At 44.0% G+C, this 23,140-nt stretch overlaps 1 protein-coding gene across 8 annotated transcripts in view; it reads left to right on the top strand.

The window, feature by feature from the left end:
* Positions 1 to 23,140, top strand: part of JADE2 (jade family PHD finger 2) — a 210,288-nt gene that overhangs the window by 131,342 nt on the left and 55,806 nt on the right. For all 8 annotated transcript variants that reach the window (XM_043983149.1, XM_043983153.1, XM_043983148.1 and 5 more), the window contains one exon: positions 314 to 471. In XM_043983149.1, the coding sequence (XP_043839084.1) occupies positions 314 to 471 (158 nt within the window). The remainder of the gene's footprint in view (positions 1 to 313; positions 472 to 23,140) is intronic.

The raw sequence follows: 23,140 nt of genomic DNA, 5'->3' as shown, positions 1-23,140 counted from the left end.
AAGTCACTTAACCCTCATTGCCCCACCAAAAAAAAACCAACCAAACAAACAAACAAAAGAAACCCAGAACAGAACTGAGCACAGTACTACATATTTGGTCAAAACAAGACAGAGTATAGTGTAATATTCCTTGAAGTCCCCGCCTCTCCTAATGCAGCCCATATCACAGTATTGATTCACTGATCACACCACATTTCTCTTCTCTACCTTTTCCTGATTATAATTTTGGCCCCTGCTTATCTACTCTCCCACACGGGGTCTCTCCAGACTCATGGGTTCTCACCTATCTTTTGTCTTCCACCTTCTTTTTTAGGGTCCTCCCTCTGCTGGAGCATGCCCCTGGCCAGATCTCCCCAGGCAGCCTGTCTGGCTCTGAGCTCGGCGAGGTCACCAGACCCTATTCCCGTTACGACCTGGATGAGATTGACGCTTATTGGCTGGAGCTTGTCAACTTGGAGCTGAAGGAGATGGGTATGTGTGGTCCCTGCCTTGTGGCTTAGGAGGTGGAGTTATGTCAGGCCGGGGGCATGGGGATTGAGGGATGGCAGCAGTAGGACTCAGACACACCACTTACTGCAATCTGAGCAAGGAGGCTTATTTCTGCTAGCAGCAGTTTTCATTCAAGCTATTCCTAGAATAAGGAGCTTTGACCCTGACTGTTAGCCCCAAGACCTCTTTGTAAGGTGTTATTGCTTAAAGTTCACAAGTTCACATTCTGAGAACTCCAGCCGAGAATGGGGCCGTGACTTGATGCCGTAATTGTAGAAGAGACAAAAGATAGCTTTCAGCCTATTTCTCATCCAGTGTGTCCCAGGTTTTTCATAGTTTAGGCTATGTCTGGGGATGAGGAAGGTGGTAGTGACTGTACTAATCGTGGCCAGTACTATTGTTATGACAAGATACCACTAGGGAGCAGGGAAGGCATTTGGCCAGTGGCTCTATCAGTGTGTGTGGGGGTGTCAGACTAAGTTATATATACATGTATTTATATGTCAGACTGAGGTATACATACATGCATGCATGTATGCATATGGGTGTGTGTGTACCTATATATTTACCTCACTCTGACCATACACACACACACACACACACACCCCTCAATCTGACCATACAAGCAATATTCCACACCCATTAACCTCTCCTCTACCTCTACAAAGAAGGAAGGGAGACACATTTTTCCATCTCTTTATAGAGAATTCAATTTGGGTGGGTTTTTTTCATCCTTTCCATTTATACTATAGTCATTGTTTTCATTGCTTCCTGGTTCTGCTCACTTCACTTCTCATCAGTTCTTCATAATCTATTTATGTTTCCATTTATTCTTCATATTCATCTTTTCACATGGCACAGTAATGTTCCATTAGATAATGTCCCTCAATTTGTTTAGAAGTTCCCTAGTGGATGGGCACCTAATTTGTTTACAGTTCTTTTTCATTGCAAAAAAGTACCAGCTGCTTTTTTTTTCCAGTGGAGTCAGGTTTATGCATAAACAGGCAGAGGCACAAGAGCAAGGCAGAAGTAAGTAGAGGAGGAGAGGTGGGTAGATAGGAGCCTGAGATTCTGGTCTGGCTCTGCTGCTGCTGCTGGACTGCATGACCTTGGACAAGATCTCTCCTTTCCGGACAGATTCCCATCTGTCAAATGGAGGCATTTGGGATAGATGATCTGTAAGATCCATTTGAGCTCTGGATAAATAAATTCCATTTTCCTTCAGGGACATAAATTTCAAAGTAAGCTATCTCCTTTCTTGCCATTTGTCATAATCATCTCATTACTTTTCCCCTTCTCGATATTACTCCTTCCTAGCTGTTCTGCTTTCTCCCGTGGGGTAGACACTCTCCCTACTCTTCACATTTATCCTCAGCATCCCCAGCTCTGGTGACTCATGTCTGACTTTTGGTTTCTTATCTCCATGATTATCCTCCCTAAGCAAGAAACCTGAAGGATTCTCACTGACCGCTTAAACAAATGTGCCCCGGAGTTTACAAATTGAACTACAAATATTTATTTATTACCTACTTCTTTATGGAATCAGTTCAAGTGGGGAACTCTACAAAGTTCAGAAAAGAATTCCCTGCCTTCCTGAAGCCTATAGTCTAGAATGGAATCAAACACATACAGTGATAATTTTGCTGTATATCATCATTATCATTGGCTCACATTTATATAACATGTCACAGTTTCAAAGAACTTTATATACATTACACACAGCAGTCCTTAGAGACAGGTGTTATTATCCCCATTTTGTAAAATGAGGGAAACGAGGCTTAGGGGTCATTTGTCCAGGATCACATAGCTACTAAGTGTTTAAGGCAAAATTTGAACCAGGGTCTTCCTTTTCCAAGAAAGTAGCACATTTTAGCTTTTCAAAATACTTCCATATAGGGGCAGCTAGGTGGCACAGTAGATAGAACACCGGCCCTGGAGTCAGGAGTACCTGAGTTCAAATCCGGCCTCAGACACTTAACACTTGCTAGCTGTGTGACCCTGGGCAAGTCACTTAACTCCAATTGTCTCACTAAAAAAAAGAAAAAAAAATACTTCCATATTGCAGTGTAGTAGAAGGAATCAAGAGTCAGGAGACCTAAGTTCTGATCTTGACCCTCCTCCTGACTGCGACATTGGGCAAGTTAACTTCTCCATCCGGGCCTATGTTTCCTCATCTATAAAATAAGAGGATTGTCGGTCAGTAAACATTTATTAAGCGCCTACTATGTGCCAGGCATTATGCTAAGCACTGGGGTTACAGAAAGAGAAAAAAGAGAGTTCCTGCCCTCAAGGAGTTCACAATCTAATGAGTAAGAAAGACAAGTAAGAAATATATATATACAAACATGCTATATACAGGATAAATAGAAAATAATTAACAGAGAGAAGGCATTAAAATTAAGAGGGGTTGGGAAAGGCTTCCGGTAGAAGGTGGGATTTTAATTGGCACTTGAAGGAAACCAGGGAAGCTAACAGATAGAGATGAAATGGGAGAACATTTCAGGAACGAGGGACAGCCAGGGACAATGCCTGGAAGCCTAGGGATGGAGTATCTTCTAGAAACAGCAAGATCGGTCTCACTGGATCAAAAAGTACATGGTGGTGAAGGGAGGTGTAAGAAGACTGGAAAAGTGGGAACAAGGGACAAATAGGTTATTTGGATGCCAAAGTTAGCATTCTGTATTTGAACCTGGGGAAAATGGGGAGCTCCTGGAATTTACTGAGGAGGGAAATGACACAGTTAGACCTGTGCTTTGGGACAATCACTTTAGTGACTGAATGGAGGAGAGATTGGAGTGAGGAGAGACGTCAGGTAGGCAGACCCACTAGCCAACTGTTGCACTAGTCCAGTCATGAGGAACTGGACCTGAGTTCGAATTCCAGCTGTGCTACTTACTACGATGTGATTCTAGGTGAGTCACTCTTAAGGCCTCAGTGTCCTCTTTAGCAAAATGAAGGACTAGATGACCTCTAAGATCCCTTCTAGCTCTAAATTCCCGATCTTCCCTCTTAGCGAGGAAGATGGGAACTGTCCCTCAGATCCAGAGGGAAATAACCTGCCCCGGGTCCTGTAGGAAGTTAGTGGTACATCCAAGACTAGATTCCAGATCTGATTCCTAGTCTGACGCTTTCTGCTCTATTCCATATGATCTTCCCTTGTTTGGAATTCTATACTCAGACCATCCACTCAGAGATGTGAGAACCATGTGGATGATAATAAAAGGTGCCACTCACAGACACCTGGGCCTGTCCTTGACTCGGATCAACCTACAGGCTGATTTCCAAGGTCCTACCAGAAAAGTGACCAATAGTCTTCGTGCTTTGGGATTCAGAATTGCAGTGGGACTGCAGCTCAGGGTCCAAGAAAAAGCAACACATCCTCACTGCCCACCGCCATTGAAACCTAAAGAGTCTGTCGTGAATGGCGCCCTGTGTCCATTGGAAACCAAACTTGGGATAGCCTGGGGCTGGCATGTGGGAGTGCTCTGGAAAGCTGAGGTGCTCTCCTGGATGCTCTCCCCAAGGAGTGACGAAGATGTCTGTGTAACGATTGGAATGACGCCACCTGCTGGAGACTTACTGTAGAAGAGTTCTGCGCATGAAGCGAAGGTCTTTGAGGGCAAGACCAGGAGTCTTTTCTTTGGCGGCAGGAAGTGACGCGGACTAGTGGGAGGAGGAAGGAAGAGACTGGCGCTGACTCTGGGGCTCTTTCCTCTGGACTCGGGTGGAGAGCGGAGCTAGAAATGTGCTCTCCCTTTAATAGATAGGAATCTAGGCCTTTCTCTCTCTCTTTACCAAATTCTTATTCTCCTTAATAAATGCTTAAAAGTCTAACTCTTGCTAAAGCTTATAATTTATTGGCGACCACTCATTAGATATTTTAGACAGTTTAGCTAGAATTTTAGCCCTTAACATCTGGAAACATTTCTAAGCCACTGGGTTTGGGGATAGGCAGAGCTACAAGAGTTTAGGTTCCTTGCCCTTGGCCGATAGCCCTTACCTCAGAGCCCAGAGTCCTTTAGCAGCTATTCCTGGGGGCAGCTGGGTGGCATAGTGGATAGAGCACCTGCCCTGGAGTCAGGAGGACCTGAGTTCAAATCCGGACTCAGACACTTTACACTTACTAGCTGTGTGACCTTGGGCAAGTCACTTAACCCTCATTGCCATGCCCCCCTCTCCCCCCCCCCCCAAGAAAAAGAAGCCATTCCTGCCAGTCTAGACACCTTCTGGTCTAAGACATCACAAGGAGCAGTGTCTCCCTAAGCAGGGAATAAAGCTGGGTGCTCATGGCTGGAGACAACTCCTATGTTGGGCAGTTCCTTTTGGAGTCATTCAGTCCAGCAGTTTATCAAAACCCTCCTGTGTGTTTCATTCTTTGTCAGGTCCTCTTTCTTGAATGTTCTCCCTTCTTCATTCGCTTGGTCTCAGCTGATACAAATCTTATCCATCCTTCAAGGTCTCACTGAGACATCTGCTCCTCCATGAAGCCCTTCCACGTTTTCCCCAAGTTGGAACTGAACTCTCTCTCCAAATCCCTACACTACTGTTTTTACCACCCTAATGGCACTTAATCCTTTAGTTTATATTCTGATTATTTTTGCCCTTGCCCTAAGCTGTGACCTCCTTCAGGCCCAGGATAGTTTCTTTTTCATTTTCCTTTTGGAGTCAGTCAGGGTTAAATGATTTGCCCAGGGTCACACAGCTAGTGAGTGACTGAGGCTGGATTTGAACTCAGGTCCTCTTGACTCCAGGGCTGGCCCCCTATCCACCGTACCACCTAGCTGTCCCACCCGGGATGGTTTCTTACTCATCTTTGTAGCTCCCACAATGACTTGCATATCAACCTGAGAATTCATAAGTGTTCAATAATTCTGTGTTGAATAAACAAAAGAATAAGCATATAGTGTCTTCCTAAGAGAACATGATAAAGTGAGAAGGGCTTTGGGGCTCAGAGTGCGGAGGCTTGGATTGGAAATCCCAGTCCATCCACTAAAGCATTGTATAACCATGAGCTAGTCCCTTCCCTCTTTGGGTCATTTTCCTCCTTGTTATAAAATGAGGTCTTTGAATTTGATGACCTCTAGGGTCCTTTCTGACTGGTATTCTGCGATTCTGGGTCACGTGTACACACTGACGCGTGCACTGAGTTAGGGGATCTGCTTGCAGAAGGATATTTTCAAAGCTGCCTTGTACTCATCTTCAGTATATGCTTGAATCTGAGGAAGTCTGTCAGAATACACTGGACCTCCTGCCTCCCTTGCCTCAGACTGCAGACTCTGCTTACTGCTGCCTAAAATGGCATTAGCTTTTTTGGCTGGTGTATTGCACCAATGACTCATTTAGTTTACAATCCATCAAAACCCATAGATTTTTTTTTTCATACAAACCGTTGTCTTAACTAGTTCTAATGATCTCATGATTTTTCATTGTATTAGATTCTGTCCCCTATTGAAACAGGACAGAGATCTTTTTGTGTCCTGATTCTTTCCATTCATTATGTTCATTATCCCTTGAAACTTTCTTCCATCTGTTAATTTTTTTTCTTTAAAAAAGGTTTTATTGAACCCTTTCTTTTCCACCGGAGATATTTCCTGATTCCCTCTCCTCTTTACTCCCTGCCCAAACCCTTTTCACAAAGAACTTTTAAGTAAAACCAAATGACACAATGACCTCAACTGACATTTAGCACCCATGGTCAAACCCTATGAAGAAGAGAAGGAAGGATGTTTCATCATCTCTCCCCAGGGACTAATATCGATGATTGCTTTTAATATAAGTTCAGTGGTCTTGTTTTTAATTTGTTACTATTTTTATTATGTAGTGTTCCCAGTTCTGCTTTTTAATCTCTGTCAGTTGATAAATGTTTTCCTATTTTTTTTCTGAATTCATTCATCATTTCCTATGCAGAAATCATATTCCATTACATTCGTGTACCACAGCTTGTTTAGCCACTCCCCCACTCTGTGGATACCCACTTTTTCTGCTATTGATTGTTTTATGGGTTTTTTTCCTACCATAAAAAGGACTGCTATTAACATTTTGGCACATATGGAGTTTTCTTTCTTTGGTCTCCTTGGCAAGTTTAGTAGTGAGATCACTGGGTCGAAGGGTATAAAGAATTTAATGACTTTTCTTGCATAATATCCACATTATCAATCTCCCATCCATTGCACAGTCTCCAGTGAGCTCATAGATGTTTATTTATGTCCCAAGTCCTGGGAGGGGGTTTGGGAATGAGCCAGAGGCAGAAGTAAAGGCCCAGAAGAACTGGCTGAAGTCCCCCACCCTCCAAGAAGGAGGACAGGTGGAACTGGGTAGGGGCGGGGGTGGGGGGGCAAAGACTTCAAAGGACAGCTCTGAATGATACATTTCATTTGGTCTTAATAAAATGGGGAATGAAAGAAGTTAATGACATTTAAAAACAGATGATTCCAAACCTATTTTCCAGGCTGTAATCACAATGTAATGGTGATTTCACATAATAAGCAGTCCTTCTGAAATAACATCTTAATTGTTCTCTGGAATTCCTTAAAGAACATAAATATTATCTCTTGAGGTGTGCTGTAGAAGGGAGCAGGGGGAGGGGAGGTGCAGGGTTCTGAGGGCAAGTACCTTAGGGAGGAACCTCTTGAGAACAGACTAACAGGTTTCATGATTGATTCTGGAAAAACACCTACAGCACAACGAGAGGAAAATTGGCACGTGGCCACAGCACACATACAGGGTCCTAGAGGAAGTCACAGGATCACATAGACACCATCCAGTCCAACCTCCTCCCTTAACAGTTGAGGAAAGAGAGTCTGGGCAAGATTCAATGAGTTACCCTCATTGCCCCGCCAAATATAAAAAACAAACAAACAAACAAACAAAAAACAACTGGGGGCAACTAGGTGGCGCAGTAGATAGAGCACTGGTCTTGGATTCAGGAGGACCTGAGTTCAAATCCAACCTCAGACACTTGACACTTATTAGTTGTGTGACCCTGGGCAAGTCACTTAACCCTCATTGCCCCGCCAAATATAAAAAACAAACAAACAAACAAGATTCAATGAGTTACTCAAAGCCATACAAGTCGTAAGTTTCCAAGGCTGGATTTGAACCCAGGTCCTCGATTCCATAGTCAGTTTGCTTTCCATTGTACTACACTGTTCCTCCTTCCTTGCTAGGAAACTCCCAGGATGATGATGGGAACTTTTCAGTGAAGAAAAGCTGTGCCAGCAGACAGTGAAGTTGAGGATTCAGGCCATGAAAAAGAAGATGCCGCTAGAGAGGCAGGCTTAGTAAGCAGCTCTGAAAGCTAAATAGACATGTCCTATAACTTAAATCTCTGGGGGAAATTCAGTACAGAGGTGGGTCCCTAGACCCATGCCTCTGGTTTCTGTCTTGGTTGGTGAATCAAGCCATGGAGAGGTCAAGCTGGCCCTTCGTTTACAGGTGTGGAGCAACCAAACCCAGTTCCCAGATGCCTGATGGCTCTGCCCCCTGACTATGTAACCAGGCATTTAATTGAGACATTGAGAAGATAAGGTGTCTCATCCAGATTTCTTTTTTTTTTTTTAATAACACACCTATGTTTTTATTGGTATGTTAGCGATGTTTGATCGTTTCAGTTGCGTCTGACTCTTTGTCACCCTATTTGGGATTTTCTTGGCAAAGATACTAGAGTAATTTTCTATTTCCTCCTGTGGCTCATTGTATAGATGAGGAAACTGAGGTAAACAGCATTAAGTGACTTGTCCAGGGTCACACAGCTAATACTTATCTGAGATCAGAGTTGAGTTTAGAAATTATATTGGTATAGGGAACCTCTAATAAAGAACTCTTTCTACCAATACAGATTGGCACCTGCTTTGTAACTTACATCCATACAGAGTTAAGTGACTTGGTTAGGGTCATACAGCTAATGTGTCTCAGCATTGAGACAAGGCTATTTCTTCCCAGCTCTGGGACCTGCTTTCTATTGACTATAATGAGGCCCTTATGAGACTTTCTTCTCCATTGTTTATTTGCCTTGGTCAGTCTTGGAAGGTGGGACCCGACTTATTCTTTGTTTGTCTGTTTTGTTTGTTTTTGTGGGGTAATGAGGGTTAAGTGACTTGCCCAGGGTCACACAGCTAGTAAGTGTCAGGTGTCTGAGGCTGGATTTGAACTCAGGTCCTTCTGAATCCAGGGCCATGCTTCATCCACTGTGCCACCTAGCTGCCCCCTGGATTTATCCTTTAAAAAAAAAGCAATTGTATAAAAATCCCAGTCTAGCAAGTGGATTGGAGGACCATAGAATTTAGCATTGCAAAGGGACATTCATATGATCGTTTATCCAGACTCCAGGCACTTTCCTAGTGAGATAACTCAGACCCAGAGAAATGATTGAAGTGACCAGTCCAAGAGCACACAGGTAGTAAGTAGCAGAAGCAAGAGTTGAACCCAGTTCCTCTGACTACAATCCAGTCTTCTTTCTACTGCACCACATTCCTCAAAAGACTCTCCTTAAATAGGAGACTCCCGCATGGTATTTAAAATAGGATGTGGTTCAGAAAAATTCCATTTAGACACAGTGTTCCAAAACCATAATGATTGTATAAAGCATATAGTTGAGTGCTTTCCCTTGCAGGTGAGAGTTTGGGTACCTTATCACTCCCTCCATCCCCATGGAGTTTTGAGTTATATAAATCTGCATAGCTTTTATTGAGGGAATTGGAATCATCCATTCTGAGACCATAAAGTATCAACCCTGTGACCCAATGTAATAATGACTTTCTTTGCTATTTCTAAACAAGGTGCCGCCCTCTAAGAATCTTTTTCATTCCCACCCTCACCCCGCCCCACAAAAAAAGATGTAATAGATAAAAGTAATGTAGCAAAACAAATCAGCTTATTGGCCAGATCAGAATATATATGTCTCATTATGCGCCTCACCTAGGTACCTTCTTCCCCCTTCCCTTTTTCAGCTTCCTTTTATGTGTAGTTTTCCCCATCATAATATAGCATGACATGGTATGATGCTATGATATGATACGAGCTCTCTGAGGGTAGGGGCTATTGTTCCTCTTATATTTATATACAACTCTTTCAACTTTCTCTGCCACGTGGCAGTTGCTCAATAAATGCTTGTTGATTTGTACCTCTAGGCTATCACTTCTCTCCCAAAAAGTGGGGAAACATGATTTACCATCAGTCTTCTGGACTTGTGATCACTGTTTCAGTCAGAATTCTGAAGTCCTTAAAGGTTGTTTCCCATTATAGTATCATGACCTTCATGTAGATTGTTCTCCTGGTATGATTAGGGATCAGTTAATACAGGTCTTCCCAAGTTTTTTTTTTTTTCTGAATTCTTCCTATTAATCATTGCTTACTGTATAAATAATATTCTGTTGCATTCATACGGCACAATTTGTTCAGCCGCTAATCCGGTTGCTGAGTATCCCCTTCATTTAGAGTACTTAGCTACAACAAAAAGTGCTCCTATAAATATTTTGCACCTTGGGGTCCTTTCCCACTCTTCCTGAGCAATTTGGAGTATTTTCTTCTTTGCGTTATTGTTGAGTCAAAGGGTTTCTACAGCTTAGTGACTTTTTGGACAGAGCTCCAAATTGTCTTCCAGAGTGGTTGGACCCACAGCAAATTAGTATGCCCATTCTCCTGCAGCCCCTCCAACAATTGTCATCTTCATCTTTTGAACTCTTTGAGTTGGAGCCTCTATCCAGCACACCAGAAGGGCATTGCAAAGCCATTACCCTGAAAGAATGAACTAAGGAAACTCCACATTTGGGCCTCTTCCAACACAGAACTCTGCCATCTCATGGCTGGGTCTTCTCTCAGCTGCCTTAATGCATTTGTGTTTCTTTCTGGGTCAGCATCTTGGGCAAGAGCCACAGAAGGTGGGTCTAAGTGCTTCATGTCTCTGGTAGAGTAGTATTCCCTCGCAAGTCTCTGCTTGTTTGTATGAGGCTCGGTCTTTCTAGAAGATTTCAGAGGTGGAGCCTGAGTTGGTCAACTTTTTACAAAATTGGAAGCTATTACTGAGAATCTATCCTAGTATATCTATAGACCAAGAATTATTAAACCTGCTCTGTGAACTTGCTTTGTAAAATATTTTTGATAACTATTACTTGGTTTCCTTTGAAGTCCTGTGCATATTATTTTGTGGATTTAACAGTATTATTCTGAGAGGGGATCCACAGTCTTCACTAAATTACCAGAGGTCCATGACCCAAAAAAGGTTAAGAACTCCTCCTTCCTCCTTCCCTCCTCTCTGAAAAGAGGAAGCCCTGGGGAAAACCTAACCCCTTCACAGAAAGGAAATTGGACAAAGAGAGTGGTTTTTTTGGTACAGGGAAGGGTTAAGAATTCACACCAGCTCCCTTAGCAAGTTTCTTTGGTTTGCCATGGGCCACACAATCCTTGTTGCTGTTGGGATGAAGGGCATTTTGGTTAAGGACTGCTCCCCAAACCACTCAGTGAAAGCAGAGGCTCTGTACAAAGTCTCTCAAGTGCTTTATTCTTAAGCTTCGGGGATAATTGGTGTCAGAGGGTGGCACATCAGGTGATAATTAGTTGTTCTGAATCTTCTAAAAGTGCATTTGTGGAAAACATTTATGTTTAGGAGAAGAACGAGGGTTTTGTGCGACTTCACATCCAGGCAGTAGGCAGGTCAGTGGTGTGGCCCAGTGGTTGGTGTGAAGGCGTACAGAGACAAGGACATTTCAGTTTCCCTTTGCTTTTCATTAGATAAGGTTTGTCTCTGCACCAGGCCTCCCTGTATCCCAGGCTATGAAAAGGAGAATAGATATGTAGAGCATGCTGGACCTCTGGACAATGGAGTGCTAGCAGATAGAGGTGCCTCAAACTGAGCTTTTGCTAATTAATGCACAAGGGGTCCCTACTTCAAACCTATATATCAAAATTCAGACTTTGAAAACTGATCAGTTAAGATGAGGAGCAGAAACTAAACATAAAACAGAAGGGTTCTTCTTTACTTCATAGAAAGGCACAAAACATCTTTTTTTCAAAGCTTCAGAAGCATTTGTGCATATAGTAAGTCTCAGTAAATGTTTGAACCGAGTTGAACATTTTTGAAATAACAGTGCAAGTCACTGGACTATATAGAATTGAAAAGAACATTGTCCTTGAGGTAAAAAGACCTGAATTCACATTCTGGCTCCAACACTTAGTAGCTATTAGAGCAACTGACTCACTTAATCTCTTCAGGCTTTAGTTTCCTCTTCCAGAAAAGGAGGGGGTGATATTATTGACTTCTGAGGTACCTGCCAGTTCTAATACACTGTGATTCTACGAAAAGGAATTCCGTTTACTGACACGTGACTTGACTTCCTAAGAACACATCCATTGTATAAAGTGAGGCATGCCTATAGGAAATTGTAGTGTCCGGGCTGTAGCTTTTGTTGCCCTTTCCTGCTTTCTCTATGAAGAGGAGGAGAAGAAGAGAAGAGTCAGTGGGGGTCGAGGCAGGATATGGGTGTGGAATGTTGCTTTTACTATCACACTCGGTTGATGGGTCAGTTGGTTTTACTGAATTTCCCCCCCCCCCCATTTCTACAAGTCTTTGCTTGATGGTCAGAGAGAGGGGGAAGATATATATTAAATGGAAGTGATGTAAAAAAAGATATGAGATAAAAATAGAATAAATCTTTTTAAAAGTTAAGATATTCTGGCAAAATAAAGAATATGGGGCTTAATATGTACTGTGTGGGAACATAGGCAGTGAAAGACATTCCCCATATCCTGGGTTGTGTGGTCCCTCCCATCAGTCCCATAGAAGCGGTAGGAAATTGTTCTATTGCCAGGAAACAAGTAAGAGGAACAGTACCTAATGTCTGTTATCCAGTACTTTACAGTTTATAAATGGATTTAGCATTCATCCTCTCATTTGAGCCTCTTTGCCCCTGTAAGGAAAACAGTATAGGGATTATTGTCCCTATTTTTCTTTGGGGGAAACTGAGGCTCAACAAGATTAGGTGACTTGTTCAGATTTGATCAGTTTATTGATGAATCTGGAATTTTAAACAGCGCCCGGGGCCCCTGGTTTCTATTTGCTGTTGGTAGTTGAATAATTTTCTGTTTCCTTGAGTAGGGACAGCACTAGCTCTGAGGTCAGAAGGATGCATGTACAGGGTGAGTCGATACGGACAATGGCCTTTTTTGCTTGGGGGAGAGGCTTTGAGGTTGGTGGGTGGGTAGGGGAGTGACTCATGGAATTGCCCTAACCTGCCAGCCTGGGGAGAGCTATGGAATGAATGCTCACACCTCAGGTTCCCATCTCATGAGGCTGTTTACTGCTCAGTTTGATGAGTGGGAGTGACCGGGCTACGGTTTGTAGATTGGTCTGATTCAGGAGTCAGAGAGCCTAAGAGTTAGTCAGGAAACCCCTTTGCTTGGGACTGGGGGCATTGTCCGTTCTCCTCTTCCTATAGTTTTTTGAAGACCTTCCCCAGGGATATCTACCTTCTTCTCTCTGGGGCCAGTCCTTTCCTCTCTGGCAAACACAGTGGCTTCTCTTTGCCTCGACGTGTAGATACAGCTCAGTGTACTGGTGGTTTGGCCTTTAGAAACTGTGGTATAACAGTGGCTCCATTGTCTTCTTTCCAGCCTGAAGTGTCACCATGGCTGGGAAGAGGTAACAGTGAGGACTGAGGGTAGGGGAGAGGCAGGACAGACATGGAATTAAGGTGTCAGGAATTTGAGGGTTGGATGGAGAGAAGGAAAAAGGCTTCCGTTTCTCATCATTTTCTGTTCTTATCAGTCAGCCCAACCAATCAGCAGACATTTACTGGGCTTGAGGACTTAAGGGAAATAGAGATGCAAAGGACACATTCCTTTCCCACGGAGACAGAACTCATAGAAAACAGCATGATGCAGTAGAAAGAATGTTGGATTTGGAGTAGGACTGCTGGGTTCAAACCCTACCTTTGCCATTTACTTCTGCCCAGAGCCAAAAAAGGGGGATGGAGAGGGAGACAGTTAACAATCTGCCCATATTTCTGTATGCTATTTGGCCAGAAAGATGGCCAGACACCCCTGATAGCACCTTCAAGAAGAGGGCCGACAGGGCCTCTTGGAAGTTGTCAAGTAACTCAACTGATGACTGAGGAAATGGGAGCTGGGTCTTTGGGAAAGTCACTTAATCTCTCTGGGTCTCTGTCCCCTCATCTGTAAAATGAAGGGATTGAACCAGACCTCTGCCCATTCTAAATCAATGATCCTGTGATCCCAGATTAAAAGTTAGGGGAGGGGAGGCAGCTAGGTGGTACAGTGGATAGAGCACTGGCCCTGGATTCAGGAGGACCTGAGTTCAAATCCAGCCTCAGACACTTGACACTTACTAGCTGTGTGACCCTGGGCAAGTCACTTAACCCTCATTGCCCTGAAAAAAACAAAAACAAAAGTTAGGGGAAGTCTCAATACAGTAGGTAGGTGAGGGTGCTTCAGGCAGGGGTAAAGCAGGATGAGCAAAGGAACAGCAACAATAATGATGATAATACTAACAATAGTAACTTAAGGTTTACAAAGTTCATTACACATTTAATCTCCTTTAATCCTCACAATAGCCATGTGAGGTAGGGGCTACTATTATCCCCATGATCATGATCATGATCATGATGATAACTAGTATTTATGTAGTATTTTAAGGTTTGCAAAGCACTTTACCTTTTTTCTCTTTTGATCTCACAACAACTCTGGGAGGTAGGTGCTATTATTACTCCCATTTTGCAGATGAGGAAACTGAGACTGAGAGAGGTCAGGTAAATTGTAGGGTCACCGAGCTAGTAAAGAAGCTGGGGTATGATTTGAACTCAGATCTTCCTGATTCCAAGTTCAATACTCCGTCCACTACGACACTGCTTTGGGAAATTTCATTTAGCAAGATGGATCAGAATAGATAAGAAGGGGGGAGAGGATGTTGTATCTAGCCTTGTGCAAGGTGATTCTTTGTGGGAGACAGAAGTAACATGTATATGCTAGGTACTTAATAAATGCATATTGGTTGATTAAGCCAGGCCTGGCCTTGGGGAGTCTGCTCTGATATGTAAAGGTTCCTAAAGGCTGGGCATTCCAGAGATATCTCTTCTGGGGAAGCATTCAATTTGATCTGTTCGCTTTCATGAGGATTCAATTCAATAAACATTTATTAAGTACCTACTATGTAGCAGGAAGCTAAAAAGGAAGGGGAGGGTTGTTAATGTGTGTGTGGAGCTGAAACTAAGCAGAGCTGCTTATTGGAAATGAAGTTACCTGGATAGTTCTGATCCCAGCCCTGGCCTTCTATAAAGGGAAGACTTGAGAGAAGTTGAGTGCTCTGCCCTCCAATTATAGGAAGGGGGGGGCGGGTGCTGAGTCAGTCTGCATTGTGATGAGATTCCAGGTGATCAGCGTGTCCTGGGGGAGGCATGATGTGTAGACACTAAGTGTGATTTCACACCACCTTTTCTCCCAGCCTCAGCCCCCTCTCCATCCCTTTCTGGGTTTTTGGTTTGGTTTGGTTTGGTTTTTTTAGTGAGGCAATTGGGGTTAAGTGACTTGCCCAGGGTCAAGTATCTGGGGCTGGATTTGAACTCAGGCCCTCCTGAATCCAGGATTGGTGCTCTGTCCACTGTACCACCTAGCTGCCCCTCTCTCCATCCCTTTCTGCCACTGTCCCAGGAAGCCCAGCTCCATGCTCAGCAGACTCAGAAGTCATCTAGGCCTAACCCTAACCTGAAAAGCCATCTTCTCTAGAACAGCCCCAGCAATGACTTATCGAAGCTTTGGTTCAACATTTCCAGAAATAGGGAACTATTGCCTGAAGCAATCCATTGAGCTTCAGACAGCCTTAATTGTTAGGAAGTTTTTCCTAACAGCAAGCCAAAATTTGCCTCTCCAACTTCCACTGGTAGCTCCTAGTCCCACCCTCTGGGGCAGAGCAAAACATGTCTAATCCCTCTTCTACCTAATTGTACCTTAGATGCTTAAAGAAAGCCACCATATCCCCTGGAGATCTTCTCTAGGCTAAAGAGCCCCTCTAATGTACCCTATAAGATATGATCTCCATTCCTATTACCCTCCTGGATAGGTTATGGTTTTTATTTTTGTTTTGTTTTAAATTTGATTTATTATTTTTAATTTATGAAATAAAACAAGCATTTCCATAACATAGTAGAGGATTTTTTATTTATTTATTTGTGGGGCAATGAGGGTTAAGTGACTTGCCCAGGGTCACACAGCTAGTAAGTGTCAAGTGTCTGAGGCCAGATTTCAAATCAGATCATCCTGAATCCAGGGCTGGTGCTTTATCCACTGCACCACCTAGCTGCCCCACATAGTAGAATTTTAAAAGATGATTGTAGTGGATAGAGTACCAGCCCTGGAATCAGGACTACCTGAGTTCAAATCTGGCCTCAGATACTTGACACTTACTAGCTATGTGACCCTGGGCAAGTCACTTAACCCCAATTGCCTCACCAAAAAAGAAACCCAAACAAAAAAAAGATGATTGTACATGAAACTACAAATCTGTTATGTACAACTTGCTATTCCTTTTTTTTTTTTTTTTTTTTTTGCGGGGCAGTGGGGGTTAAGTGACTTGCCCAGGGTCACACAGCTAGTAAGTGTCTGAGGCGCGATTTGAACTCAGGTAGTCCTGAATCTAGGGCTGGTGCTTTATCCACTGCGCCACCTAGCTGCCCCCCCTATTCCTTATAAATATATAATAAAGTTATCCTGTAACTCTCTTTTTTTTCCCCTTTCCCCACCCCACCACCCCTCATTTATGAGTTCTTTCTCTGACTGCAGATAACATCTTCCTTCATACGTCCTTCATAGTTAATTTGGGCATTTATAATAGTCAAAATGACTCAATCACTCAAACAAAGCTCTTCTTAAAACAAAGTTGCTGTTACCATATACAGTGATCTCTGAACAGATAGAAAGTTGGAAGGAACATTAGAGACCGTTTAGTCTAACCCCCTGGCTTTACCACTGAAGAAAGGTGAGTTAAATGACTTGCCCAGTCACACAGGCAGTAAATGGCAGAACCAGAATTTGAACCTATTTCCTAATTCTTCAGTAGACAGTGACCTTCCTGACAGCTTTAGAGCAGAGCCAGAGTTCTTCTTCTTAGCACTACCATGGGATCAGGCCTTCTTTTAGCCAAGCAGCAAGAGTCCAGTTGGAAACAAATGAGAGGGATCTGCTTTCTGGGGGTTTTGGCTTTGCTATGGAGAGGACACACCCCCTTGCCACTGGACAATTAGAGTAAAGTTACTGTGGTCTCACCTTACCTTACCTTACCAAAGGCCAGCTTGCCGGCATAGCCCTGCTCTGCTCCTGCCCAGCAAAGGCCCAGAACCACTGAACCAAATATTAGCCTGATTGGGGCCCTGGAGCTGGTTGTACCTCCTTGTTTATGGGAAAATGTCAAGACTTTGAAAATCCCCTCATCATCCTGCTACCACTCGGGAACAGCTAGAGGTTGGGGTATTAAGAATCATAGGCTCATAGATATTGAAGAATCTTCATTCAGAATTTCCCCCTTTTGCTGGGGCAAGGGCAGGGCTAGATAGGGGTTGTAGGAGACTAAGGTAATAGCAATAATAAAAACATATCTATGTAAAGGGCAGCTAGGTGGGATAATGTGTGCTAGCCTAGAGTCAGGAGGACTCAAATCCAAATACAGTCTCACATACTTACTAGCTGTGTGACCCTGGGAAAGTCACTTAACCCTGTTGCCTTGGTCGCTAATCTGTAAAATGAGCTGCAGGAGGAAATGGAAAACCACTCCAGTGTCTTTTGCCAAGAAAACCCCAAGCAGGTCACGGAAAGTTGAACAGGACTGAAACAGCTTAACAACAACAAACATGTATGTAATGCTGTAAGGATTATTGAGTGTTCCCCCAGCACAATCCTTTTATACAGATAATATGATTCTTATTATTCCCATTTTACAGATATGGAAACTTTCAATGACTTGCCAATTACCAGTGGCATTTCCTAATTCTGTTCTCCATACCTCAAGCCTTATCTTTGCTTAATTTCTTTGTAGCTAATTGGGCCCCACTGAATCCTTCCAGCTCCCAGATCTCCTATGAAGACCTATCTTCCAAGTTCCTTCTGAACTCAACACTAAGTCAGTGTTTGGTTGTGGGCAAATGGTTTGTTTTGTTGTCAAACACAAATGGGAACTGATCTCTTCAGGCCTCATGTTTACTTAGAAAACCACAAATTATCATTATCCATATTGTATTGTATTTATTTTGTTAAACATTTCCTAATTATTTTTAATCAGGTTTCTTGAACCCAGAGTTTGACAAGCTCTGCCTTGATAGTAGGATCATGTATCTAGAACTGGATGGGTAGTAGGATTAAGTGACTTGCCCAGGGCACACAGCTAGTAAGGGTCAAGTGTCTGAGGCCAGATTTGAACTCATGTCCCCCTGACTCCAGGGCTAGTGTTCTAGCCACTGTGCACCCTAACTGCCCTACATTTCTCCAGTCTTCCTGATATATATATATCTTGTCCCTGGACTCAGATGGCTCTGGAGGAGAGAGTGAGGCTGGTGACCTCGCACAGCCTTCCCTCACTTAAATCCAGTTCACTGCAAGTCATGACATTACCTCCTGATGTTGTGGTCCTCTTTGAGCACAAATGAAAGACAACAACAACATCTAGAACCGGAATGGACTTGAGAGATCATTTAATGCAACCCCTTCATTTTACAGATGAAAAAACTTAGGCCCTTCACTTAACAGAAGTCACATCCCCAAAGGTGGGTTATAGAGCCTTTGGTTACCAGTTTCCAGAAATAGGAAAAAAACTCCTTCCTGAAACAGTCCATTGAGCTTCAGATGGCCTTAATTGTTAGGAAGTTTTTCTTACGGCAGGCCAAAATTTGCTTTGGCTTGCCCAAGGGCAACTGAAAAGTAAGTATGGAAGGCAAAATCTAGGTCCATTGACTTCTAGTCCAGGCCTCTTTTCCACTCACCATCCTGCCTCAAATGAATTTGAAGACAGAGCTGAGAGATCATGGTCGTCTGACTTACTCTCTTGCTGTGTTAGAGTAAGAAGGGACCTAGAAGTGTAGATATGATAGGAATGTAAGCTCATAGATTTAGTACATCAGAAAGTCCATTAGAGCTGATCTGAACCAACCTTCCCGTTTTATTGAAGAGGAAACTGAGGCCTGGAGAGGTTATGGGATTTATCTGAGGTCACAGAGGATTAAGTGATACAGCTAAGATTCAAACCCAGGTCCTCACTCCAAATCCATTGTTTTTACTTCCAAACCACAGTTGTCTAGTCCAGCTGTGTTATTTTTATGGAGAAGGAAATGCAGCTCTGAAGAGATGCCCTATTCCCACACATCTTTCATCTTAAAACTTCCAACTATGGGGGCAGCTAGGTGGCGCAGTGGATAAAGCACTGGCCTTGGATTCAGGAGGACCTGAGTTCAAATGCGGCCTCAGACACTTGACACTTACTAGCTGTGTGACCCTGGGCAAGTCACTTAACCTCCATTGCCCTGCAAAAACAAAAACAAAAACAAAAACTTCCAACTCTGCCTTCTTTTTAAAGGCTCATAATTATTACTATAATGAGGATTATAACCACAGTAGGCATTACACTGTGCTGAGCCTACAGTGTTTAGAAAACTAAAAGCTGAGGATGGAGATTCTGGGAAGACTAATTGTGTTCAGGATGTATTTGACCCGTGTTCTCATCGTTTGTCGAGTGTGGAACTTGAATGCTAAGGCCAGGGAAGAGGCAGCCACCTTGGCTCCTGGCCCTAGGGTGTGGATGGCTGATGGGGCCCGTTGGTATCCGTATCACTGAAAAATTTACAGCCTAGGTAGCCATGGGTGGTGATAGACACGAGGCCGGGGGGGAAGAAGATACAATTGCAGGTAGCAGAAATTTCCACTTGGAACAAAGTGGATGCGCCACAGATCTGGGGAACGTGGTCCAGTTTAACATTTCTCTCCAGAACATCTCCCTTTCTCCCCCAGCTCCCCTCCTTTTTGTCCTCTCCCCAGCCCAGATACTTAGGTACACCTGAGAACAAAGCCATCATCCGGGAGCAGTGCCTTGTTCCTAAAATGAGCTGGTCTAGTCATGGGTGTTCCTCCTTGACCTCTACCTTTAAGGAGTAGGGAGAGAGCTGGAAGGGGAAAAAATAACCATTGTTCCCTAAATTTCAGAAATTGGGGGTAAGCCCAAGACTTACTTCCACAGATGCATCTGACTTTCATCAATGGTCACATAAGCAGGTAGTGCCAGAAGCCTTGCATTCATATGTTGGCTTTAACACTACCTTTTCTTTCTTTCTTTCTTTCTTTTTTTTTTTAGTGAGGAAATTGGGGTTAAGTGACTTGCCCAGGGTCACACAGCTAGTAAGTGTTAAGTGTCTGAGGCCGGATTTAAACTCAGGTCCTCCTGACTCCAGGGCCAGTGCTCTATCCACTGCACCATCTAGCTGCCCCAACACTACCTTTTCTGAGCCTCAGTTTCTTCATCTGTCATATGGGGATGATAATGTATTTCCTATGTCATAAGGCTGGTTCAAGGAAATTACTAGAAATGTGCTACTGATGGTAATATTATAATCCCATTGCTGTTGGAAAGTTATATTATGTTAGATATTGGGGCAAAGGAGGAGCCCTAGACTCAGTCAGAAAACCTTGTTTCTGGTCCTGTGTATGCGCTCTCCTCCCCAGGAGTAAACCTTGGGCAAGTCTCTTTCCTTCTCTCTGCCTGCTTTTCCGTTCTATAATATGAAAAGGTTGGAGAAGATGATGCATGAGGAGAGAGGGACAATGTAGCACAATGGGGAAAGCACTGGCTGTGGAATCAGAGGTCCTGGGTTCAAATCTCACCTCTGATATCCTCTATGAGAACTGGGGCGAGTCAGTTAATTTTTCTGGTCTTCAGTTTGCTCATCTCTCAGAGAGATGGCCTCTGAGGTCCCTTCCAGGTCCCAGGGTCCTCCTATGTTTTTCCAGCTCTCTTATGGTCCTTAAAGCCACTGGGATGAATTAGTTGTTGTCATCCTCAGTTCATTGCTTCTGGCACGGGGGGGGGGGGGGGGGGGGGGGGGGGGGGGGGGCGCAGTATCTGAGAGGAGAACTTTCCCAGAGAAGGAGGTCAGAACAGAGCAAACATGAGTGTTAGAACTAGGGGCAAACAGGAAGTAGGAGAGAGGGAGGAAAGGGGGGAGAGAGACAGAGGGAGGGGGAGGGAGATAGAAGGGAGGATGCATATCCTCCCCCATAATGATGACCCAGGGAAGGTCTGCTTTGCTGCCTGGCTGTGGGAGGCCTCACGGGTCTCTCAGTCCAAGCTCCACGTCTTCAGGGCTGAAAGCCCCTGGGGGGGCTGGGGGGGCTGATGAAAGCATTTTATTCCCCTTAAAATGCCTTGCAAGTTTGGTACTCCTCCCGGCTGAGGATGGCAAGTTCTGAAGAAAGAAAACAGGCCAAGGAGGAGCAGCAGGAGAACCTAGCTGCCCCTTGCTCTTCTCTTGGACCTGCCTCTTGGAGAAGGGCAGTGGGTGTTTGTGTGCTTCAAAGGGTTAATGATTAAGGAGGACTTGCTTCCAAGGGAATGGGGGATGGTGCTGAGGCCTGGGGGAGGGGGGTTGTTCTACTGCAGCAATGAGACAGGTCCTGCCAGGCCTCTGCCTGATCTAGCCTGGTGACTCATACAACTTGAAAGGCTCCTGGGCCATGGGGCTGCCTGGGAGAGTTTGGCCCAGGCAGGCCCCGGGTGAGGAGATGCCAACCCAACTATTGAAGGGATCTTTGGGGTACAGGAAAATGGTATGAAAAGAGGAGACTTGTCCTTTACCAGATAAGGCAAGTTCCCCCCTCTGCCCCACCCCCCCAAACTACATGCACTGGGTACTTTCCTTTTCCTACCTGCCATCCAGAGCCCCTGCCTCTGCTAGCCTTTTTTCTCTATAATAACATAACTCACGTTGCTATAGTGCTTTATGGTTTATACGGTTTTTCTTTGAATAAGCCCAACATACCCTATTGTTTTAAATAAGATACAATCCCTTCCCCCCAAAAAAAACCCTGAACCTCAGTTTCCCTATTTGTAAAATGAAGATTATAGCACCTACCTCACGGAGTTGTTGTAAGTATCAAATGAGATAACCAGTGTATAATTATTATGGCAGTGGTAGTGGATTCAGGCCAGATTTAGGAGAGCATTGGAATCAATTACTAAAGGAGATGATGGAAATTCTTTTCCCTTTGTGTGGCCTTCCTTAAAGGCAGGGCAATGGATCAGAATTCTAGAGGTCTGTTCCTACCTCTATACGTATGCATGATGAATAACTGTGCTAATGATAGGAAAGTTGGGAGAAAAAAAAAAAGTTGGAAGCTTCTCAGAGTCTGAAAGCGGAGATAACTAACCCATTCTCACTGTATTGGAGCTGTCCAGAAATGGGCAGTGGGTGGAAGATGAAATTTGTGCTGAATTGGAGCTTTGGGCATCAAACTTACAATTCCATTTAATTGATCTGAAAGGGGTCTGTTTTCCACGTCCTGAGAATCCGTGTACCTCTTTGAGAGACTTGGCCTTCCGGCATTTAAACTGTCAGGTTGAATTTATCTGTGCAGATTCAATGGGATGGAATTTTTCCCCACTCCTAATTTACCCATTTGTGGCTCCAGAAGCATAGTATGGTCAGACTTTAGCAACAGCCATGGATCTGGGGACCAGGAATTTGCTGCTTTGGTGAAAACCTGTTGGCCTTCCTGCTAAGAAATGTTTCTTGAAAACAAGGTGAGGTCCCTCCAGCCCTGTCTAGGTTGAGGGTGTCACCTTGCCTGCCCACCAGCCACACATTGCATATAAGATCTGGAAACTACTATATGCAACGTTGCCAAATTTGCCCTCCCCACGATTGCCCTGTGACCCAGACTAGCTCTGTCTAATCACTGTTGTTCATAAATGTGGGAAGCCTTGTTCTAGACTCTAGGCTTTTCAAGACAATAGGATCAAATAAAAGAACAGAAGAAATAAGCCAAATAAATTTGGCCTCAGGAGTGCTGGGTTGGACTAAGGGGAGGTGAGAGTTGGATGAAGAAGGAAGAATTTGGAACAGATGGGGTTTGGTAATCAGGATGTCGAGCTTTACCAATAATGCCTTCATTTCCTCTCAGTCTCAGGACCCTTCCCATTCATTAGCTCATTTGATCTGTATACCCAGTTTGGTATAATAGGGCTACTCTCCTCGTTTTATACATGAGGAGATTCATGCTTCCAGAGCGGGGGGTGACTTCTCCAAGGTCACCAGGCAGAGCCAGGATCCAGAATCAAGTCTTTTTATTCTAGGTCCAGAGTCCTTTCCCACTTTTAATCACTCTGGAAGGTGGAATACTTTTGTCTGAGGCAAGGGGGTGGGGGGTGGGGGGTTTGCACCAGACCCTGTGATATCCCTGGTATAAGGAATTCATAATGAGGAGACTACTACCAATGCAGTTTAGCACTTAATGGTCTTAAAGAGTGCCCTGGGTAACTTAGAAATGACATGAATTTCCCAGGGTCACAGGGAGAGCCAGAGCTTGGGCTTTTGTCCAGGTCTCCCAATTCAGTATCCATCGTCCTTCATAATATTGGACAAGTTGGTTCCTGAGCCTAACTTGACCCCAACCA

This window comes from Dromiciops gliroides, chromosome 2 (genome assembly GCF_019393635.1).
Source record: "Dromiciops gliroides isolate mDroGli1 chromosome 2, mDroGli1.pri, whole genome shotgun sequence".
In the NCBI taxonomy this organism is placed as follows: Eukaryota; Metazoa; Chordata; class Mammalia; order Microbiotheria; family Microbiotheriidae; genus Dromiciops; species Dromiciops gliroides.
The sequence above is the reverse complement of the archived record's forward strand: the minus strand, read 5'-3'. Positions and strand labels throughout refer to the sequence as shown.